This window comes from Crocodylus siamensis, chromosome 11 (assembly GCF_052110815.1).
Source record: "Crocodylus siamensis isolate JL-2025a chromosome 11, ASM5211081v1, whole genome shotgun sequence".
NCBI classification, from domain to species: domain Eukaryota; kingdom Metazoa; phylum Chordata; order Crocodylia; family Crocodylidae; genus Crocodylus; species Crocodylus siamensis.
The window spans coordinates 7,667,858-7,690,738 of NC_143405.1; the positions used below are offsets into that span (position 1 = coordinate 7,667,858).

The 22,881-nt window shown below is 47.8% G+C and overlaps 2 protein-coding genes across 5 annotated transcripts in view; one reads left to right on the top strand and one right to left on the bottom strand.

The window, feature by feature from the left end:
* The window catches only part of SETX (senataxin), a 41,209-nt gene extending 33,031 nt beyond the window's left edge, over positions 1–8,178 (top strand). For 2 of the 3 annotated variants that reach the window (XM_090021763.1, XM_090021764.1), the window contains exons 22-25: positions 323–487; positions 1,060–1,158; positions 3,054–3,141; positions 4,638–8,178. In XM_090021763.1, coding sequence (XP_089877889.1) covers positions 323–487; positions 1,060–1,158; positions 3,054–3,141; positions 4,638–5,453 — 1,168 coding nt within the window. In that variant the 3' untranslated portion in view covers positions 5,454–8,178. The remainder of the gene's footprint in view (positions 1–322; positions 488–1,059; positions 1,159–3,053; positions 3,142–4,637) is intronic. The other variant, XM_090021765.1, reaches the window with a different exon arrangement.
* Positions 8,179–13,184: 5,006 nt separating this feature from the next.
* Positions 13,185–22,881, bottom strand: part of NTNG2 (netrin G2) — a 66,340-nt gene continuing 56,643 nt past the window's right edge. The window contains exons 6-10 of one of the 2 annotated variants that reach the window (XM_090021962.1): positions 19,735–19,800; positions 19,111–19,185; positions 16,755–16,922; positions 14,950–15,084; positions 13,185–14,379 (exon numbers count right to left, since the gene is read on the bottom strand). In XM_090021962.1, coding sequence (XP_089878088.1) covers positions 14,156–14,379; positions 14,950–15,084; positions 16,755–16,922; positions 19,111–19,185; positions 19,735–19,800 — 668 coding nt within the window. In that variant the 3' untranslated portion in view covers positions 13,185–14,155. The remainder of the gene's footprint in view (positions 14,380–14,949; positions 15,085–16,754; positions 16,923–19,110; positions 19,186–19,734; positions 19,801–22,881) is intronic. The other variant, XM_090021963.1, reaches the window with a different exon arrangement.

Consider the following 22,881-nt stretch of genomic DNA (forward strand, 5'->3'; position numbering starts at 1 on the left):
ACCATATAATCCTGTGATTTATGATGCTGGAGGGCAGAGTTAGTGTGTTCCTCACCCCCCATCAAATGAGGAATTATATTTGAAAATTTTCAGAGCTCACATGATAAAAGCATCACCACCTTTCACAGCAGATATTTCCCAACAGTAGCGCTAACTTGCTGGTTCCTTGTAAAATGCTTTGAGACTTTAAGGGAACTGTAGAAGTATAGAGCATGAAGAGGTATTGCAAATCAAAGCACGTGGCTTGCACTGAAGTATTGCGTTGGAAAGATCACTGGGAAATACACATACATGTATTGAATCTTTTCTTTCTCTTGTTCAGTTCTTTTGCAAATCCCCAGGAAGTGAAGCTGGTGGTGGAATTAATTAAAACAATAAAAGAAAAAAGAAAGGATACTGGTTCTCGTAACATTGGAATAATCACCCCTTACAATGCACAGAAAAAGATAATTCAACAAGAATTGGACAGAGAATTTGGAAAAGACAGGTAAAATTGCCCCACAGGTTCTGAATGGGACTATATCCCCTTAGATGGAAGTCCTTTTGCTTTTCCTATGTTAAGTAGGGTAGAAACTGTTACAGTTAGTATTTCTTGACGCTGTGAAAAATCTGACACTTGGCTGCATCAGTCAAAAGTATAGACAGGAATTCAAGTCTTTTCTGTTAGTGAGGTCCTTTGGTACCGTTTTCTAGTTCATGCCTCTTATGCTGTTTAAAAACAACTTACTAAAGAAGCAAGGATTTTTGTGGGCAATTTGTCTTTTGCACCAACTGCATTGTTGAGGGAGACTTAGGCATGCTTTCAAATGCAGTGCATAAAGAGCACACTTGTAAAATTGATTCCTAATCTATACTACATCTGAATGGCATTTCAGTAATAATCTTGGCATCGGGAAATGAAGGTGAATGTTTTCAGGACAGTGCATGATGCTCTATCTCCTCATTGGTTAGAAACAGAAGTTTACAGCATGGTTTATTTCAATAGGTTTAAACTTTCCTAGAAGTGTTGAGGATGTTTGGGTAGGTCATTATATGGCTCTCCATTCTTTTCCTTTCTAGAGCCGGAGAAGTTGACACAGTGGACGGGTTCCAGGGCCGACAGAAAGACTGCATTATAGTGACATGTGTCCGAGCGAACAGTGCACATGGGTCGATTGGGTATGTCTTTCCATTTCTTTCCAAACAGCAGCTGCTAGCACTATTTGTGGCACATGTCACAGGTTGCCCCGCCCCCCCGGTCTAGCTGACTGATTCTCCAGCTGGGTGCTCACATGGGGTTCACTTTTTGGTTTTTGTCAGCCAGGTTGTATTAAGCTCTTTACAGACATAGATTCATAGATTTCTAGCGTTGGAAGGGACCAGATAGATCATAGGGTTTGACCCCCTGCTCCAGCCAGGAAAGAGTGCCTGTCTAATCTCCTCGTGAATACCTCCAAGGTGAGGGGGAAGCACCACCTCCCTTGGAAGCCCATTCCATATTTTGGCAGCCCTTACTGTAAAGAATTTCTTCCTTATGTCCAATCAAATCTATTCTCCTTCAGTTTGTAGCCGTTATTTCTTGTAACCCCGAGGGGTGCCCTGGTAAACAGAATATCCCCTATTCCCTGCTGACCCTGCCCCGATGAGTTTGTAGGCAGTCACAAGATGGCCTCTCAGCCTTTTCTTGCTGTAAAATGCTTTCCCCATTATTCATTTTCCATTTGGACAGCTTTAAGGTTGGCTGTTTTGTGATCATTGTGGTCTACCTTCCTGTATGGGAGGGCAAGTGATCAGTTCACTGTTTCAGCGTACATTAAAACTTTTACCTGAACAATCTTAGGAACATCAATTTCTGCTTTCCAGTTGTCTTGTGGAGGTGTGATGGTCTACACTAGAGAGCTCTTCTTTTTCTCAAAATTCTTAATGATGGGCCATTTGACAGGTTGTTTTCCGTGACTGAGAGTTTTGAGCACCCTATGTGTGAAACTGCAGGAAGGCGTGTTTCATTAATATTGTGGTAGTTCCCAGAGCTGGTACTTGGACATTTTGATATTAAATTACTGTCGGCAAGCAACCCTCCAGTCAAGCAGTTATATGACTGTTGAGCTCAACTCAAGGTTTTAATTTCAGGGCTGATTAGAGATCTGTGTTGGCCAAATACTGATCAGAAGTTGTTTCATATATTTCCTATGTAGAGTGCAGGCACTGAAATTGGCAGCCTTCTCAGTCGTTGTTGCAAGAGTGTGTGGGCGCTGGCCTGGGAGATTAGTTTTTTCCCAGGGGGCTTGTTAGGAGTTTGTTAAATGGATGTTGGCAGAACTGGAGCTATAAACAGTGAAGGAAGCTTCATTCCCTACCAAGGTTCAGTATGGTCTTTTGTGATGCTGTGATCCTGTTGTATATTGAGTCCTCCAGTAAAAAAAAACAGGCTGGATGTGACCTTATGGTTCTAATTTCACATTTTTTTGGGGCAAGGAATAAAAATGTCGGGTGTTAATGCATCACAACGGAGCAGAAATTACATCAGTAATGTTTTTCCTTTTGCAGTTCACCTTTTAAAATGAATAAAATATTCAAGAACAGTATTGAAACATTAAATAGAAAGTTTTCCTTTTAATCCTAACAGATAGTATTGATGTATTTCAGTTCATTAAAGGAAACTCAGAGAATTTGACAACTGAAATAAAGTTGCTGTCTTCCATCTGTGAGTCTGGTGAGGGAAGGGAAGTCATAGGAAAAATAAGATGATTTAAGAGATGGATTAATCTGAAAACAGCAGGGGTGGGTACAAGGAGGGAGCAGAGAGGCCACTAAAAAAGAAGATAGTGGCAGCAGGAGGAGCTTCTGATGATTCTTTGCCAGGGAGGGATTCTGTACCAGGGAGCAAAGTAATAAAGGGAGGGTGGGTAGCAACCAAGGCCTGCTGAGTAGGGAAGAGAAGGTGTGGGAGCAGGGAGTGGAGGACAAGGCCTTCTTCACTACTGTTCTCTGTTTATTTCAACAATGTTCAGTTCTTAAAAAATCTGAGTTAGTCATGGAAGAGACAGCAACTTAGTTTTGTTCCTTTATTGTAGGTTTCTGGCAAGTCTTCAGCGTCTGAATGTTACCATCACCCGAGCCAAATTGAGCCTCTTTATACTTGGAAGATTAAAAACACTCATGGTAGGTGCAGGGTTGAATTGCAGCAGCTCCTGTTCCACATTTCAGGAATAAGGGAGTGAAAGCTGTTCCTAAGCCCACCCCTCTTGTGAAAGAGAGATCTGTTTTAAAGTTGCCGAGTTCATACAGTCCAGACTCCCCATTCTCTCCCGTGTCAACAGATGAAAGCAGTTACCAGGAAGAGTCTTCCACTGTCGTAGTGACTTGCACATGAGGGGATTGGATCAGAGAATCCACATTGCCCCTCGCTCTCAGGCTTTGTTCTTTTTTGGTTTATAGCTGAACTGCACTGTGTTTCCTGATGAGAAGTTACTGTTTTAGCACATGCTAAGAAGGCCAAATAGGCATAGACCAAGTGAGGTTACTCCCAACTCCTGGCTTATTGATGTCCTGCTCATCTCATTGCTGCTAGAACTTTAGGTCATAAACAGAACAGCTTAAAGTGAGGAGGAAGGCAGGTGAGGGAGACGATATTAGCTGAATTACTTAAAACACTGTGAGCTGTACTTGACCTGTTTTTCTCCTGGTGGTTTGTTCATTGTAATTAGTGGAAGTGCCAGGACTGTTCTGAAGCTGTGGGTTTTTTTTGTTTTGTTCAGTTAAACCACTCAGGTTAGAGATCCTTATTTAAAAGATAGCTAGGAAATGTTCCTGTTCTCACAATCTCCTTGTCCTTATACATGGTGATCTGTGTCGAGTAGGTTCAGCCTGACAGATGATAAAATCTTATGCACATAGGAAGCCAGCATGCCTTTTTGAATTTCAGCTCTCACAACTTGCTTATGTCTGAGATTGTGTTGCCTACTCATGGTAAAGAATGCCTAAGGACTATAACTGATTAACTTAAAAATCCACACCCCTCCATCCCCCCCGCCACCTGCAATGGACTTCAGTTTACGATGTGGATTTCCTAGCACTGTTTCACAGTTTTCCCTGAATAGCCAGTCCTTTTTCCCTATTTATTTGAATCTTGAGTACAGCACTAAAAGGAAACCTTTTTTCTTGTTTAAACAAGAAAATGTGGGTGTGCAGCCACACAAATGGCTAGAAATGACCTGTTGGTGCAGAGGTATTTTAAAGTACTTTTTAAATACTCAAATCCATTTTTTTTAAAAGTTATATAGATTTCTAGCCTAATGGCCCTTCAAACTGTCAAGTTCTGTTGTGCCCCTCTGATATACCGCTAGGTGGCAGTCGAGCCATATTCTAATCCTGCTTGGCATAGAGAGGGACTTCAATCCTTAATTTGGTGGTTCCATCCAGGCGTTGTCATTTTATCTCTGCTAGTGCAGCAGCAGCTGAAAGGATCCTCCCATATGAGGCCTTTTTGCTTTTAAATGAAACGTTTGAGAGAACCTTTCCTTCCTGGAGAAAATGTAAATATAGTCCCTGTGAGGGCAGCGTGAAGTAAAGTTGTGCAGACTGAAAAAGAGCCCTGTATGCATGCTCAGACTTCTTTTTGCACTGGTTTCTTTTGGCAACTTTTTCTTCTTTTTCAGGAAAATAAAGACTGGAATGAGCTGATACAGGATGCTCAGAGGAGGGGTGCCATCATTAAGACGAGTTACAAGACCTATAAGAAAGATGCTGCTAAAATCCTAAAGTTCAAGCCAGCATTGCCACGGCCACCTCCCCGTTGTCCCAGTACTGCACCGCCTGAAAAGACTACTCAAGGGCAGCCTTGTTCAGGCAGTGATAGGCAGGTTGATGTCACCAACAAAAAAGACAGCAACAGTTCTAGGAGACAGTGTGACAGTGCTGGACCCTTGGCACAAGATAGCGGAGGGCTCAAACGGTCACAAGAATCTCAGGGTTCAGATGCCAGGGGTGTCACTGGACCCACAGAAGCGAGGGCTGCAGTGCAGCCTGCTGTTCAAGAGAGACAACGGGATCCAAGACTGGCTAAGAGAAGTGAAGCAACAGGGAAGGAGCAGGCCTTCAAGAATGGTAAGCCCTCACCTCTGAGAAACCCAGAAATGACCTCACCAAGGGTCTCTGATGCATCTTCAGCTCACAGGAGTCAGAGCAGCACTGTACCACCCTCTGTCTCCAAGGCAGACACTTCTACCAAGTCCAGCCAGTCTGAGAGACAGCCAGACTTGCCTGTCAGGTCTTCCCACATAGCTAGGCAGGACCATGACAAGAATGCTTCTGTGACCATGAGAGAGGCAGGAACTAAAAGTGAAGGAGACCAAAAAAATAAGACTGAGGGGAACAAAGACAGGGCCAGCCTCTATGCACAAAGGAGAGCATCGGAACGGTCACCAGAGGACACAGGCTTCAGTAGTGCCAAGCGGAGAAAGATCTCCTCTTAACTGACATCTTCACAGGATCAACTACAGCAGGCAGCATTCCCTACTAAAATGAGTCCCAGCGAGTCCTTAGAAATGTGGACTACATTTGAAAAACAAATGTCCTTTATATTTTTTTTTCTATCCCAACATTTGACTATGGGGGGGGGGTCATACCTGCAGTACAAGGTGGGTAGTTGTCTTGTATGTAACAGTAGTAAGTTTTGAACAGTCTTCCTCAAAAGTCAAATGTAAATGTTTCAGGATTGTATATTTGTATAGTATACAGAGTTATTTTAAAGTTCAACTGAGTGAGTGTGCTGCTGCTTGTTTTCCTGGCTAAATGCTAATTTCTCAATGAAAGATTTTTTTTTTTTTTTTTTAAAGAATCAATAGAAAATCTAACTAGATTTTTATTGTTAGCAGGTCTGATTTATTTAATAGCAAATGGAAAGTCTTGAAAAGATTGCGATGGTGGTAACAAGTCAGATTTCTTTTTTATTATTTCTAAATTTCAACTGGTTCCATGTTGAAAATTACGAGTGGGTGAGTGTTCAACAGAGAGAGATGCTTGTGTTGTATATTTTATTTCCTCCTTTCAAAGGAACAAAGGATCCCATGTTCTGGCTGCTTATTTGTCAACTGGAGTCCTTAGTCTGCTGGCATCAGTTGAGTGGAGTCAGAAGAGACTAGCATTCAACGCAGGAAAGTATCTGGGTTCCCGCTGAAGTTGGTAGGAGCGGAGGTTTTGCCATGTCTTCAACTTGTCAGGCCTGATCACTCCATTTCAGAAAAAAGTAGTAGCACATGAAATCTGGATCAGAGATCTAGTTAAAGCTTAATGATGCTGATCTTTGGCTTTGTTTTAGAGAGCTTGTTGATATCTACAGAGGCAACAAGGGAAAGCTGTTAGAGCTTAAGTAGGAGTATTGTCAGATTCTGTTTACGATGTTGATGTTCAGGTACTATACAAGTAAAAAGAAAAAATAAAGCTGCAATAACTACTTTTTTCCAAGAAAGTCCTATTCTCCTCCTAATAATTTCTTAATGGAATGTAAAGAAAATACAAGTGGATTTGCTTCTTCATAGAACGTGCTCACATTCCCACAAAGCTATTCTTTGAATAATATAAGAAATATTTAGGGTTATAAAACCCAACAGCTAGCAGCACTGTTTATGGCATGCAGATGGTGCTGAAAACATACTTTCCTTATGACCATGAAGATGTCTTTTGAAGGGTTGACACTGACTAGAACTAGATGCCATGCAGACGAGGAAGAAATTTTCCCCATGCATTTCACTTAAAGTACTTAATGTTTTCAACCTGCGTAAACCCCTGCCATTCTTTTCCAAAGTCTAATTTGAGGAGAAAAAACCATTTGTGGTGTGGACAAATGACCTCAGGACTAGGAAGAAGCCATCAAACTTACTTATTTAAGTAAGACCTGGTAAGACTTGAACCCGCCTTTTAAGATGCAGAGTTAAGACTTATCCTCATTGTGTCTCTGAGAATAGGCTAATAGTGCAGTGATCTGACTTAATAAACAGTGTATGCCCAGCCCTGCACATACATTAATTTTGGTTCCAATACCAAAGGAGTTTTCACAGTTATCTGTAACACGAGAGAATGAATTCTGCCTCACTTGCCTGCCACAGATTAAAAAATTTTGCTAATGATTGTGTTTACATCTTGTACCCAATGCTTGGTGTAATGATTCATGCTAGGCTTATGCCTTTCAAACCACTGACAAACACCTCCTAAGTTGAGGTGTCACCACAAAACACAGACATGCTATAACTGTTGGAAGAATAATAGGCCAGTAGCCTAAATGTAAATTGATATAAATTCATACATCCAAGCAGGGGCAGAGACGTGCTTTTCCAGTGACAGCTGAATAAATATACCCGAAGGTGCTCTCGCTGTATCTGCATGGCCCAGTCACTGCCTGCTGTCACCTGTAACAGTAATGGTAGTGGGTATTGAAAGAGGCAAATTCTGGCCTCGGGGAGGCATGTGCAGTGAAGTCACCAAACTGACAAGCCAGAGTTTTAGCCCCAAAGTTTCGTTTAACTGTCATGGCGTTACAGTCCTTTTGTCACTGCTTTATTTAACCTACCAGCAGCTCCTTAAGCAATCATGAAAGCTGTTCGGTATTATGCATGATCTGCTGGGGATGTGAAAGGAGAAGAGCTTTTGGACTGAATTGTTTATTGTCATCAGGAGTTCAGAGTCTTTATAACTCTCAGATGACAGACTCTGTGCCCAGAGTGGATCTACATCTATGCTAAATAGGAACGCTTTGAAGCAGTCTTCCTTTATAAACCTTGTGTCTCTCCTCGCTGCTGCAACATCATGTTTCCTGCTGTATTTGCTCAATATGGGTTAAAAGGGCTGATTGCAAACTGCTGTAGGATCCTATAGCTATGGAAACCATGTAATGCGTATTTATGTAAATAAATGAAGGCAAAATCGGTCTCAGTCAGGGAATGCTTTTCTAACCATTAAATGGAAATCTGTCAAGCAATTTTTTTTAAAAGAAAAGAAACCTTCTTGGGACTCCTCTTCCACTAAATCAGCTGTACATTCCAGAGCATAACTTATCCCAATAACAGTACCTGTCATGCCAGAAAGAATTTTGTTCTTGTGTCCAATATTGTCCTCGTGGCATTGCATCGCTTCTGCTTTGTGCATGTAGTTTTATAAATTGTGTATTTTTTCAATAAACCCTAATTGATGATGATGTTACAACCTCTCAGAGGCTTTTATTACCATTAAAGGAACTTGTGGTTTAACGCTTGCTTTTTATCTGATCCTGTGGACATTATCTTTCCACAGTTGCTAGTTCCAGCATACCAGTCTATCAGCGTTGTATGTTTTTTTAAATTAGGAATGTAGGGACTGAGTTTGCACCTTTTTAATTTTTTTACATGGAACCTGCCAGGAGTTTGATGTAATAAAAACAAGAACTTTCATAGTTTTATTGGTACTTTTTCTTCCAGATGTATTCAGAACACTTAATGTGACATTACTCACCCAGAGAATGTATATTAAATGTACTAAAAGGTACCTGGTACAGTGTTGTTCCATTGGCAGTATATCTTCTCCACAACCCTTTCATTGCCTGCATGTCATGTAATAATCCTTTTAGTAGAGTGGATAACCATATTTGCCATCTACTTGTCATCTATTCCCCCACCCTGCTTTTTCTTTCTCACTGGTTCCTGAATTGGGAATATGGACATAAACTGTCAGTTCTCCCATATTCCTGTTTGAGAGTGGAACTAGAAGAAGCATTTCCAATGGTAGTTGTTTTGCTTGAAAAAGTTACTAACGAATGAGTGCAACACTGACACCATTTATTTTTAACTTAAAATTGTTTAATTTGATCTTTGCACCAAAATAAGTTGGGAGGAAGATGCTCAAGTTTTACTATACTTGTATCCAGACAGGCAATTGCTTAGTAAGGTATTTTCCCTTGTACAGGTTTCACTACAAACGAACTGTGAAAGGAGAGAGGTTGAGTGCAGGGGTGAGGTTATAGCCCTGCCTGGTGTGGGTACAGAAATCAGCATTACTGCCAGGTGAGACCAAGCAGTTCATTGAGGTAACCTACCTCTGGACTTGTACCAGGTGCCCTCATCCCTTTGCTTGTGTGAGGTGTTTGGCATCAGGGCTAAAACCTGCCTAAGTAAACTCATTGGCCGCGTTCAGGCTCGCGTGGACGTTTGGTTCCCCGGGGACAACTAGCAGCAGTGCAGCTTGTGCCGGCACTAGTTGTCCCCAGGGAATGCCTGTGCCATGTGTCCTAGCACGCAGCAAGTTACCCCGAGTGGGGGCCTCCAGGGGCTGCAACAGCGGCGAGCCTGTCTGGCAGTGGAGTGTGGTTCTGGCCAGCTTGGCTCCGGCTTTGGGCAGCACATGCTTTTGCTGCATGCACAGGTCCGCTTTTTTTATCTCCACAGGTTTTTTTGCCCCCTGGATATCCAGGGGGCAAAAAACCCCACTCCACACTGCTTCCTTGCAGCACAGAGAACAATGGAACATGCGTTATGTCTGCAGCACCGTGTACCCCATGGCCGTGCTCATCTGCACGCGGCCTTTGTGGGGAAATCTCCTTTGGTGTTGCACGAGTGCATGCAGTGGCCTGGCAACTCTGTCATTTTAGCATTGTCCTAACTCAGCTTAAAATAGGTTTAAACTGCATTTCTGTTCTTGCCTTCTCAGCTCTAGTGCTGCTGGTAGAAAGCTGGAGTTCTCAGCCTCTGTAGACCAGTTGTGTGTGACTTGCTGATGAGAAGGCAGCATGATGCCCTGGACCAAAGGTGCAGGTCTGTGAATTGGGGAGGAGGATCCTCTTTCAGTTGTGCCACTGACTCGCTGTTGCTGTGTCATGTTGAGCAAGTGAATTGACTTCTCAGCCTCTTTCCTAGTCTGCACAATGGAAATGAGACATGCCCTTCTTCATGCATAATGTGCTGTGAGTTGTGTGGGTGCTTTGCAGTGGTACCGGATGAAAAACCATGGGTCAAGAATATACAGAAGTCGGTTGGGAATAAAGCCAAGTTAGTAAGCATGTGGTAGGTGGTTATGCAAAGGTGGAGATGGATAGTGATAAGAAACCCAGGGACTTTTTAAAGGAGCAACCAATGGAGTGGGCAAGCTAAGATAATGATCTCTCTGCTTAGGAACGAGAGTACATCATCTTCAATAACTGACAGCTGAAGGTTGGTTGTTTATTTGCAGACGGTATTTACCGTAGCAGTACCACAATAAGGGGAGCTGTGCTTGCTAAACTGGCCAGACATTTCCCTCTGCTTGGCGTGAATAAATAATAGATGAAACCAACTGGTGTATTGTAAATGGAATTTAGAATGCTAAACAGGCTAATGCAATTTCCATCCGCCAGGGTCCATTCCCAAGTTGTACGTAAGGCTTCCCTCCTCCTTTTTAAAGGCTTGGAAAGAAACGTTGCCTTATTTTCAGTGCAAATGTAAGCTAAGCAGCGTGGCACGTGGCATGCCTCTGACAGGTGAAGCCTCTTAGCCAGACGTTCCTGTCGGCTAATGTATACACTTGTTTCCCATCAATGCCCAGGCAGATAGTGGTGGGCAGAAGTGCACATTTGATACCTCAGGGAGGGTTCAGCTTGTGGAAATCCTGGCTTCCTAGTCTGGCAGGTTGCAGATACAGAACGCTATCCGGTGTTGTCTTGGATTTCACTGAGAACTTCTCTCCAGTAGGAGTCGGTGCTTTCCTGACCTGAGGAGCCTCACTGCCTGTCTTAAAATCCCCAGTGTTTGCAGGGACCTACGTCAGGCTGCCTGCCAGAGTCCGTCAAGACAGATCTTGGCTAGCACTGGATCAACTGAAAATAACTACAAAAATCGGGACTCTTTAGGCTTGTCCACTTGAATGGTAAGAGCACGTCTGTCTTAAATTTCTGCCCCTCCCACCCTCCCTCCTCTCATCTCCTCAAAAATATCTTAGGACAAACAACTTAAAGCTCTTCTAGCTTTGGGAGCCTGTGTGCACCAGTCATAGCCTAGCAAAACTCTCCCAAGTTCATGACTAGATCCAGAACCCCTTCTGAGAGGACTCTGCTTTTTAAGTATCTTTAAAACCCAAATTTCCTCTTTCTTAAAGATAAATACTGAGCTTTTGCTTTTTTATTTCACCCCGCTAACATTTGGGCCATTTCATGGAAACCAGTTCAAGTACAGGATTTAGCAGGTGGGACAATACCTTTTTAAGTGGTTGTAGCATGTGCAAAGCTTCTCCCTTTAACCTAGTTGGCACTTTACCTCCTTGAGCATCAACCTTTTCAGATGAATTATGTGCTTTCATTTAAAAAAAAAACACCAAACCCAAACCTGTCACGTAGCTCTAATTATTTCCAGCAGCCATAGATTCCCCCCACACATACTTTGTCTCCAGCCGAGAAAGGTTTCTAATATTTATTCGTGGATGGATGACTCTGCAGACAGTCAAACTATTATTGCTTTGAATTCTGTAGCTGTGGTGATGGAGTCTGGTGATGTTTAATCATGTCACATGAAAGGGTTCAGATACCACAGTTCCTTCCCATAAGTTGCATCAGGCACAATATATAATTTTACCTGTTTTTAAAAGCATTCACCATCGCTACCCAAAAGACTCCAGCTTTTAAGCATGAGTCTTCCAGAATGTGAATCAAGTGCATGCCAGTTATGAAAGTTCAAAGGGGACTTTATGTATAATTTTTTTTTCACTGGTGGTTTTTTCCCCTTTGGATAGATGCCTGCGTCATCTTGCGTTAATGCACTTGCAGTGCTGCAGTTCTCCCAAGCTTTCTAAAAACTTTTGCTTCTTAAGCATAGTATTTAAGGAGTGAGGGAAGGAACCCGCTCTGAGGCTGTTCCTTGCTGCTTGCCCTGTTAACATCTGCAGTTCCTCTGGCAGCTGAAATGCATACCGTCTTTTTGAAAGACGACAAGCAGGGCCAGATCCTGAAGATGAGCTTGGGGGAGAGCCTTCCCTTGCTTCGGACCTGGGGAGCACACTATAAAACTGCCTATTCCAAGTTACTCCCATTCAAAGTCTGTAGATCGTTTAATTTCCTTTGTGAGAGAGCTCTGTGTGGTGTGTGTATTACAGTTGTGGTACTTAAGTAACATCCCCTTCTACAATAGCTATTGAAGATCCCAACACTAGAACATAGGTGTTGTGGGGTTTTATTTTACTTTCCTTTTTTACCACCTGTGTTCAGCAGCCATAAAGTATGTTGTGTGCCCCTTTGTGATAACTCCAAGAAATAATTGCCCCCTTCTGCTCCTAGCTATGGAGTTGCTTTGTTGGAAAAAAGCCTGAGTGGTGGTTCTGAAAGGGCCAAGCTCTAAACCTGGCTGTCATGCTTTCACAAGGGGGTTGCTGCATTCTGGCTTTTCTCTTTCAAGAGCTGTGCGGGGGTGCTTGGAGTAGTTATTTCAGGCCTGAGAGAGTGCCAGCGGCAGCTGTGGGCTAGAGCTGAGAGGAGGAAAGGGGCTCGGTGTCAATGGAAAGTGTACTGAAGTAGGAGAGAGAGACTAAAGGAAAAGGACAGTGCTATGGATAAAGGAATACTGCACATGAATGTGACAATGGATAACTACAGGATAGACGGTACAACTCCTGGGCTAGCCCCTGTGGTTGAAAACATGATCCTAGTATAAGTGAACTATGAAGGAGAGGGTAGATTCCCAGTTCCCAAGTGCATATCAGACCTGGGTGCTCACATTTCAAATATGCATATGCATCGTGCATCGCTTCTAAGACTTCTCCATCTACCTTCCACAGCGGATAGCTTCAAATGCCTTCCACCACTGCAGCATGTTAGTGGGCTTTATGTCCCTTTGCCTGCTGGCCTCCCCATTGAGAATCAAAGGTTGTGGTTGCTTCAAGCAACCTCTTAGGATCGACCTTTTTCAACAAAGGTGCAAATCTAAACCAGTCACCCATGCCTGTGGGGCACGGTATTTTTAATAGAGGAATCCCTCGGGAGACTGCTAGCCAGCCTTATTCTGCTGCGGCATGACTTGGAGATGGTATTTCAAATAGTCGACGATTTTTGTTAAGACCCCTGTTTTAAAAAGCACCTGGTCTCTGCTTGGGGAGGGATTGGGTTTACTTGTAAGCTGATTCAGCAGTGTAATTTTTTAAAAATTACTTGTGCTAAATGATTTATCCCACCCTCACCATAGCTTGCACCTAGGTGTTGAGTCAGAAAACACAAGAGGACGTTATGAATCAAAAAATAAGTCTTTACCGGTAATTAGCTGCACACAAAAAGGAAAACGTGGTGGGCAAGCAGCAATTAATAGTTGCTTTACTGAAGGGTTATACACCATAATCAAAGGCCCGTGGTAAAACGCCCCTTTAGCCTGCGGTTCTTTTATAACTTTTAATCCAAACAAAAATAATTCTCTACCAAAAGAGGATTTGAACCGTACACTATAAGGAAATGCCGGCATTAGACATCACACTCCTGATCTACCATGCACGCAGCGGCCCTTGTGTCCTCGCCAAGTGCAAGAAAAGGAAATCAAAATCTGACAACCAGAATAGAAAACTTGATGAATGCAGCAACTAGGTTTTGTAGGCAACCGTATGTTTAGGGCCCTGCCAGGCCCACAATGAAACGTAGGGCTATGCAGCAAGGATGGACCGAAGAGGCCCCGTGGGTGCTTTGGACTCCAGTCTCTAGGGCTGTGGGGAGCGGTCATGACTGGTTCTTTCAAAACCACAGAGGAAGGAGGAGAGGAAAAAATAAAAAGATGTGAAATTAAATCAATTGTCTTGGACTGTGACGGTGTTTGTTTGGCAGGGTCCCGTGCTCTGGAACCAGACGGGCCTGTGCAAAGTGGGGCAAGGAGAGAGTCGTGGCTTTGCAGGGTGTAACGCAAGTCCCTCGTGATGCTGTCTGATGGCAGCTTCTGCACTACGCTGGTCAGATCCCCCTTGCAGCTGGGTTTGTGCTGCGGCCACCTCTGGGTAGCGCTAGGAGGCCGGACCAAGGCTGCTGCTGGAAAGACCAAAGCCAGCCCGACGTTCTGTATCTCTTTTTTGGCGGGGACGGAGACCAAACAAGGTTGTGTAAGTCCTACAGTAAAGGGAGGGTGGGGAGATGGTGGTGCGGTGACCCACCTATTCCCTTAGTCTCCCCAGATCCCTCTGATGATTTGCCTTGAGCTGGCTCCCATGGGTCTGGCATTCAGGAGTCCAACGAGCATCGCAGCTGAAGGCCGAGCGCGCTGAGGAGGAGTGCAGGGAGGCTGAGGTATGTGCTGGAGGCTGAATCGCAGTCCTGGCTCTCGGAGTCGCACTTGGACTGCTCGCACAGGACGCCCTTGTAGCCGGCTGGGCAGATGCACCGCTGGTTCTGGTGGCAGGTGCCGCCGTTCTGGCAAATCAGGAGCTCCTCATCACATATGTTGGCTGCCAGGCAAGGAGGAAGGAGGAGAGAGAAAAACCCAACAGTGTGGGGAGTTATTGCATGCTACAGGCAGCCCTGGAGTCCCATATCCCATGCAACAGCAAGCGTCTTGTTGCCTTCCCTTGATTCAAAGCAAGTTGCATGCCAAACCATTGGGATGATCCACTGCCCAAGGTGAGGCAGGGAGCTTAAATGTGTGACTAGGCAGGTTCTAGCCCCTTCTTGGTCTGTGTTTCCTGCCCCTGCCTGCTAACCCCATGGCTTTGGCCTACAGTGCCAGGGCCCACGCAAAGCTCCAGGTCCATAGGAGCAAGAAGGAGCTGCCCGCTGCCCTTCAATGCAACATCAGCACCTTGTGGGACTTGGCTTTGTAGCCAGGCCCTACTGGATGTCAGTGCCTAGGTCACCTTCTCCTGGCATTGAAAGATAGAAAGAGCTCCCTGCTCTCTACCTCTCTGGTAGACAGGGCTTCTCAAACCAGTCCTGCATCTAGCGGATGAGTGTGCCCTTGCTTCCTGGTCAGGTGGCAACCACGGCTGTCCCCCGAATGCTAACGGCCCTGGGGTACTTACGAAAACAACCCTGTCTCCAGTAGTAATTGGGGAGGCAGTCGTCGCACTTGGGTCCCATGGCTCCTTCTTTGCATTCACAGTAGCCGGTCTCATTGCAGCGGTCGTGCACTGAGCCAATCTGATTGCAGTTGCATTCTGTCCAAAGACACAGCTGTTAGTGACCCACTCGGGCAGCGTGCTGCCGCTGCTGGGGTGCTCTCCTCGCTAGGCTGCCTAAGGGCTTGGCATCTGGGGCTGCCCCTTCCCTCCACAGCTTCCAAAATCCAAGGAGAAAGTTGACTTGTGAAGGTGTCTCATCTTTGCTAACACGACGTTGGTGCTGGGCACTGCCCTGCCAGCCAAGGCATGATACTCCAGAGACTGGGTCAGCCACTGCTCTGAGGGGTGCAGCCAGGCTCTGCAACCCAAGAAACAATTCAGTCCCCATGCTGTTGCGTGTGGACTTTGACCCATGCTCAGCATTTAAAGTGGCAGCTGAGGGGTTGACTCCCAGAACCCTGCAGGGCTACCCCATGCGTCTGCCTCGGACACAACTGGTTGCTCAGAGCCAGATGTGGGGGGTCAAGGCTGCAGGTACCACCAAGGGGATGCCTGGTCCACAGAGCCATGGGGTGGAGCGATGGCTACTTGGAAGGGTCTAGCCTGCTGCAAGACTGCTGGCCACCGCAGCTGCTTCAACTTCGTCTGAGACTGAGGCTGCAGGGGTTGGCTGAGCAGCTCCGATACAGTACAACGGCTCTGAGCGCTGCGGTACCTCCTCTGAGGCATTTCCCTCCTAATCCTTTTGAATCTCTTAGGAGGCGACAGGCTGGGCGAGGGCTAGGGTAGAACAGGAAGTCAATTTAGTGCTGGCACGGTACTGCCAGCCCTGCTCCAGACAAGTGTCTGGGCTTCTTGTGGTGTTGCAGCTTGGCCTTCCTCCTCCTCAGAGAGGGTGAGAGGGCAGCGAGGGCCTGGAGTCTGCCAGCAGCTCCACAGTGAGGTGACTGGGGTTATGGCAGTGTAGGATGAGTGCAGAAATGGGCCCCTCAGCCAGGAGCTGCAGGGCAGTTATGAAAGGAAGAAAAAAACTCTGGAGAGAGAGGCAGCAGGCCTGGTGCCAGTCTGCTCTTTGATTAATTCCTAGCAGTCTTCCCAATTTCTTGCCAGAAGCCTCCCACCTGCGAGCAGGCATAAATCCCATACAATACACTCTCTAATTGGCACTGGTGGAACCGGGGTGGGATGGGAGGCAGCTGACAGGGAGTCCACCTGAGCTGGAACAAAAGGTTTTGCCCTGTCAGTCAGCAGCTCAGCCTTGCTCAGAGCTGGAGAGCACAGCTGTTCTCTCCTTCCCCAGGTGGCAGTAGCCCTGCAGGTAGTCCAGAGCGATGACACCAGGCTGGCTAATGAATGAGGACAAGAGGGACTTCACAGCACAGTGCTCCAGTGCTGCAGCCCGTGACCCTGCCCGGCAGTAACCCAGCAAGAGCTGAGAGACTGGAGACTTGATGGATGAAGGGAAGCACCATAGGATGGCGGCTCTGTCAGCAGCTAGTTCAGATCCAGGCTTCCCTGCTAAGGCTGTGTGAGCTTCCTACAATCATGATGGCCCATCCAGGGGGCACTGAGAGTCAACATGGGCATTTCGCCACAAGAAGCAGGATGTGGGGGGCAAAGATCAGTTCAGGGGGCTGCCTGATACCTCTCAGTAAGTAAGGACTGTGGCTCACCATGACTTAGGTAACTCTGAAGCAGCCACCCAGTGAAACTTGTGGGAGGGGGGTCCCCGTTCCCCTTCAGGGTTGAGCAGGGCCGCTACTCACCGATGCAGACATTCTCATCGTCGAGCTCCGCGGAGCCGTTACGGTAAAAGCCGAGGCGGCAGTGCTGGCAATGCTGCCCCCGGGTGTTGTGTTTGCAGCTGACGCAGGTCACCACATTCAGGAAGTCTATGTAGCTGCAGCGATTGGAGTGGCCATAGCACTCGCAGTCTGGGAAGGGAAGAGAAGAGAAGTTGACATTTCTCTGCCAGGTCACCCCTGCCACACACAGCCACTCCCGTGGCACTGGCCAGGCTCCACCTGTGGCACCAGTGCAGAGAAATGACTCCAGAAGATGTGGCAGGTTTTTCCATTTGACACACTGCAGCTGTCTTTAAAAATATGGAGACAGCTACCTGAGTCTGCTGCTCCCCTGCACTGCCATGTGGAAGGAGAGGGGTTGGGAAGTAACCCCTTGGCATTCACTCATGGAGGCAGGTGAGAATGTGCTGCTGGGCGTCTTGTGTGGGCGAGAGGGAGCACAGCAAATTCAGAGGCTACCTCTTCTCCCAGGCTTGTGAGGGGTTTAGGGAGAACCTGGGAGGCTGAGAGCAAAGCTTTCCAAACTGTGGTCTGCAAGGAAGTGGGACAGTGGGCCCGGGCCAACTTCCCTCTGTGGGTACTTGGGGAACCCAACTCCCGCTCCATGACAAGGCCCCTTTAAGGCAACAAGTAGTCAAGGAAGCAGCTCACTCCCTGTGTAACATGGCCAGGTGCTGATTATTAAGTAGCTGCCTCCTCAGTGGGATAAAACCCAGCTGCTGGGCTGTGCCCTGGGGGGGGTCCAGGGTGTGAGGAGCACAGTTTCAGGTGCACACTTTCTAGAGCATTGCTGATTGCTCACAGCAAGGGTCTAGGACTTGAGGAGAGATTTTGAACAAGAGCTAGAGCCTAGGTAGAGGTGGGCTGGAGGGAACAGCTTGAACCGGGACCCTGTCCCATAGCAGAGGATGTTGCACTCCCTGAATTGCAAGAAGCAGCTGGGAGTCCAGGGACCTGCGTGGGAGGCCTGTGGAGAAGACCCCTGGGGAGTCCAGCGCCCTTGGCAGACCTGGTGGACTGAGCAAGGTCTGGAGGCCCTGAAGCAAGGGTGAATTGGAGCTGAAGCTGCTTGGTGCCATAAGTAAGTCCCTTCCACTTCTCTCTGTACCTTGCCTGCCTTCTTATGAATGCCTTCACCCATTACAGGAGGCCTCATTCCTTCCTCCCCGCCCCGGGCTTCGGCCAGGAGCCTTGCCCTGCTATAACTTGATGTTCCCTACCCTCCTACCTGGCTCCCCAACCAACCTCCCTTCTCTCATTTTTCCACCCCCAACTAATTCAAACCTTTTATGTTTGAGAGTCTGCAAACCCTCAATCCCTGAAGCAGGGGCGGGTGCAATTCCCACCCCTCTGCAGGGAAGGGTGTGACAGCTGACTGGAGTTTAGGGGCTGAGTAACCTAATGGGGGAAGCAGCTCTTTTTAAAAGGATCCTTCCCCTTTCCTTCCAAAATGGGGGGGCCAACCTCTGGCTTTGTACCCTGGCTTTAGTTTCCAGAGGCAGGAGTTTCCAGGTCCCTTGAGCAGGTTTTCTGTCTGACACAATGGGGTAAGATCACGGAAATCTTAGCTTGCAGTGCTGTGATTCAGGGAGACGTAGAAGCCTGCTGGGATGATGGGCCCAGGGGACAGGACTGGTAGAAGTGGTCTGCGGGGAAAGGGGCTTGAATTTCATGCTGCTGCTCGCCCACGTGGCGTCAAAATGCCTCTGGTGCTCTCGGTACTCTGTCCCTTGTGGCAAGGGGGGCACAGGGAAGCTGAGGGTAGTAGGGAGACTTGGAGCCAGGCCCCAGCTGCTGCCTCTAACCCAGGTCTGAGCTTTCCCAGTGGCTGGAAGGATCCAGACCCATCCCGTCTTGCATGCTGATGTGACAACAGGTGGCGGGAAGACGGCATGCAGGGGGAGTGGGCTGACATGCACAGGTGGCTGGTTAGATTTGCTTCTATGAAATACAGTCCCGATGAGATGGAGCACGGCGGGGCCTTTCCCCACAGTTCAAGCTGCCTTGGAAGGAATCAAAAACCTAGATCCTCCATGGAAAAATCACTCCTAGCTCAGTTCATGTTGACAGCCTCTCAGCTCCAGCAGCTCTGGCTGCCATAGGCCATGCCAACATCAATTTATCATGAAGACCCAATTTTAATAACCTTTTAATACAGGATTGCATCAGATGCACCACCACCCCGCCCCTGTCTCCTAGTCCGCTGAGATCCTGGTGACCCAGACAGATTAATCATCCTGACCAAGACGACCTTTTCAAAGCCCTCAGCATCTTGGTTTCCAGTCCGTTCCCGCCCCCGCCCATGTCACCCTCTTACCTTTAAATGTCCGTATCGGCATCACAGGGTCAGAGTCTGATTTGAGCCGGGTGACTTTGGCGCTCTTTGGGGGCACTTAGAAGAAATTGAAGACATGCTTTTTCTCATCGCTTAACACAGCTTTGCTTCCTACACTACGGGAGAGCGGCTCTCGCGTTAGAACAATAACAGCCCAAGCCAAGAACATCACTTTGGCATTGCTGAAATCTATTTCTGCACAAGGCAGCTGGTGGCTTTCTGCATTTCTCCTCTGTTTGTTTCTCTCTTCCCCCCCACCCCTGCTCTAGAACTGGGTGCATGAAAAATTCAGTGCATCAATATATGTTGATCTGCAGGGAGATGACTGATGAAGGAGAGGAGTTATTCACAGATGTGTCCTAGCTCTACCCTTGGTAAGGGAATTAATTGTGTTGGACCATCCAGGTGTAACCATTTGCAAGCATGCACAACTCCTGTCTTGGACTCTCGATGATGGCAGTTATGCCAAATGGGGTAGGAGATGCAGCCAGCAAGTACCGCAGAGAGATCTTTTTGCTCGGTACCAGGCAGACCCCCTGATATGCCCCGTACCATAGTCTAACTCCCCACCCCAACCAGCTCCTACAGTGCTGCAGCGGGCAGTACCTGGCTTCTTGGCATGCTTCTTGCCAGCAGAGTGTGCTGTCGGCTCTGGTTTGCTCTTCGGAGCTGCTGCACGTGAGACAACAAAATACAGCTGAGCGCTATGGAGGAGAGCAGATTCCCAGCCCCAGCGGAGCTTGGCAGGCTGGCACATTCATCAGGCTAAGTGGCTGCTCCTGACTGTCAAGGAACTTACTCGGGGGGACTATCCTGCCCAAATGAAGCCTTTGCTGCTGACACGCGTAACAGCAGCCTCACACGCTGCAGTGAATTATCGCAGCGATTGCATTAGGGTCATTTTCTTCCACTCAGGCCTGATGTCTTTCACTTTCCGGGATTTTTATTTTATTTGTGTGTGTGTGAGATATAGATGCATATTTTTTTTTAAACCCAAGTAGGGTTGAGATGTAGTTGCCTGAGTGTCTTTGCCTTGGGTGCAAAGAGAGGATAATGCAGACTCTTGTTATAATGCTTTGTGCTGCCATATTAAGTCACCTGCACACCATGTGCGGGTGGGGAGCAAGGCTGCCCCTCCTGAGGAGGAACTTTAATGCCTAAATGCAGCTGTAATGCTTTTCCCCTGAGGATGCCATCATCTTTAACCAGGGCTTAAGCTCCACTGGTCCCCTGTGCTGTGGGAGAAGAGGATTCATCCTCCTTTCCCAGACACTGAGGCACGTGGAGTGCTACAGTGAGGAGCAGACGACCAGCATCCTGATGCTCCCTCCCTGCTAACTCGTACGAACTAACTGATCACACTTCTACTACTAACTAAATACCTATAAGCCAGTTCCCCAGAAGCAAAACTTTAAATACCATTTTTTTTTTCCTGTGACTGGAAGACTGAGCTGCGCCGAGCCCAGGGCTGTGCCCTTCGGCTGCTGACCGCAGGTCGTGCCAGAAGGCTACTCATTGCTAACCCGACCCAGACCAGTTCCTGTGCCGAACAAAGTGGCTTCCAAAGCTCTGAAGGCAAATTTCTCCCTGGGCCAAAGCCCAAGTGGGGGTTGCAGCCTCAGCCAGGCTGTCTGCACAGTGGTGAGTTTTGCCCTTGATCTCTGCTTTTGGAGGAAGCTGTCAATCAAAGGACATGTAGGGCAGGGCTCCCCACAAGATAATGCTTCCAGCACACTCCAAATGAACTATTTTTTTTTTCTTTAAATGTTTCTTGAAGGCCAACAAGGAGATAAGATGGGCTCTTCCTTCAGTAAACAGCCCAGCCCGTCTTGAGTGAAAAAACCCGCTCCAGCAAAAAGCATTTAAGCATTGCACAAGTTGTGTTTCTGTTTTTCACTGCAGCTGGCAGATCTTGTAGCTGGCTTTTATCTTAGGCTCTCCAAGGTCTTCCCTCCTTGGAGGTACTGGACAGATAAAGCCAGTTACCAGGGGAAACCGAGGCATGCAATAATTCGGTGGCTTGTCAAAAGACTTTGCTCTGCATCAGCTGTGTAACTGGGAGGCTGGATCCAGTTTTTTTCCTCTCCCCAAATGAACTTCTTTTACGCTGGTGTGAGTTTTCAGTCTCCCACTCGGGTAGTTTGAGGTCAGTCTCAGTTGTAAAATATCCCAGAACATGAAATCGCCAGCAAGGGGAGGGCAGGGAGTGATATTTTTATACCTGCCCCCCCGCCTCCAGTTGAGACGCACCTCCCAGGGCCTCTGTTTAGTTGAGCAGGATGGACGGGGAGAGGCCGCGGGGCTCTGCTGCCTCTGTGCGAGCAGGATGGGCCCAGCACGCAGGTAGGGCTCGCTGTCAGGGCACGCTGCCGGACTGGGCTGCCAGCCATGGCGGCCTTGGCATGGGATGACTATCAAGCGCGGCCAGACGGCTCTTCTCTCTTGCTCCGAGCCACAATGGCGTAGTCCACAGATGCCCCCCACCAGGTTCATCTCGACCACTGCCAGCATCCCCAACTCCCCCTCCCCTTCCCGTCCTATGTGGGGATCTGGGGTCTCCCACCGTATAACTGAATAATGGAATAAAGGATCGGGAGCTGCCGGCCTTCTGTTGGCTGCTATAATGAATGACGGTGGCAAATGAGGAAGAAGATTGGGAGGAGGACTCCTGACTTCTTCTGTTTTGTTATATTCAATGCAAGAGGAGAGAGATGAGCCACTTCAGTGCCCTGAGTCTCGGTTTCCTCATCGGTGACCCTGCCTGAGCAAAGTATCAATCCTCGCTCTCCCGTGTGAGCCTCCATAGGTCCTCATGGGGAGGATGCAAAGGCTGGGAGTTGCAGTCAGCAGCAGCAGGAAAGGCTGCATCGTGGGCTCTCGTGTAGGGCGGTTCCCTGCAGCGCCTCGTTATGCTGCTTGCTGCCTCTGGCCTGACTTGGGGGTTTCAGCAAGAGGAGGAGAGAGACAAGGAGCCTGGTCGGGCAGTGCGCGGTGATCTCCAGGCCCACGGAGCCAGTGCAGCAAGGGACTAAGTGGTGCGTCTGTCTTGGGGTTTTGTCCCCCGCTTCCACATGCCACAGGGCTGACTTTCCATCCAGACGCGTAGCAGTTGCATCGGGGGGAAGGGGGGAGTAAGCCAGCAGGCAGTCCAAGCTAGCGGTAGCCCTAGGCTGCTGCCAGTCCTGAAACAGGTTGGCTGATCGCTACCCCCTGGCCAGGTGGCTTTAGCCTGGGGGGGATCCTGATGATGCTGAAGTTTCCATGGTGACAGATCCCCATCCCTGTCTGCCCATTCATTTTGATCAGCCTTGATCTGAGCAGAGCAGCTACGTGCCCCTGTCTCACTTGCTCTCCCGCTGCTGCTGCTGCTGCTCCCCAGGCCCGTGGCCTGGAAGAGGGTGAAGAACGGCACGGACCCTGCTCTGCCCCCAGCACGTTTGCCCTCCTTCATCCTGGTCCTAAGGGCACCGAGTTGGTGGCACTGAGGATGGATGAACACCCTGGGGGCATCGAACAGAAAAGCTGTGACCTCAGTAGAGTCTGCTGAGAGCGCAGGGTAAAGACTGGGGAGGACAGGACCTGCCCTTAGGGCTGAGGAGCTGGAGTGGGGGAGAACAGCTGCTTGTCTGGGGGAAGAGACTGGGAGAACATGAAAGGGATGGTGAAGAAGAAGTTAGGGGGGAGAGAGGGAGCTGAATGTCTGTGATTGCACAGTGGCTTCCCCCTCCCTCCGGCTCGCTCTGCTCTGCTACC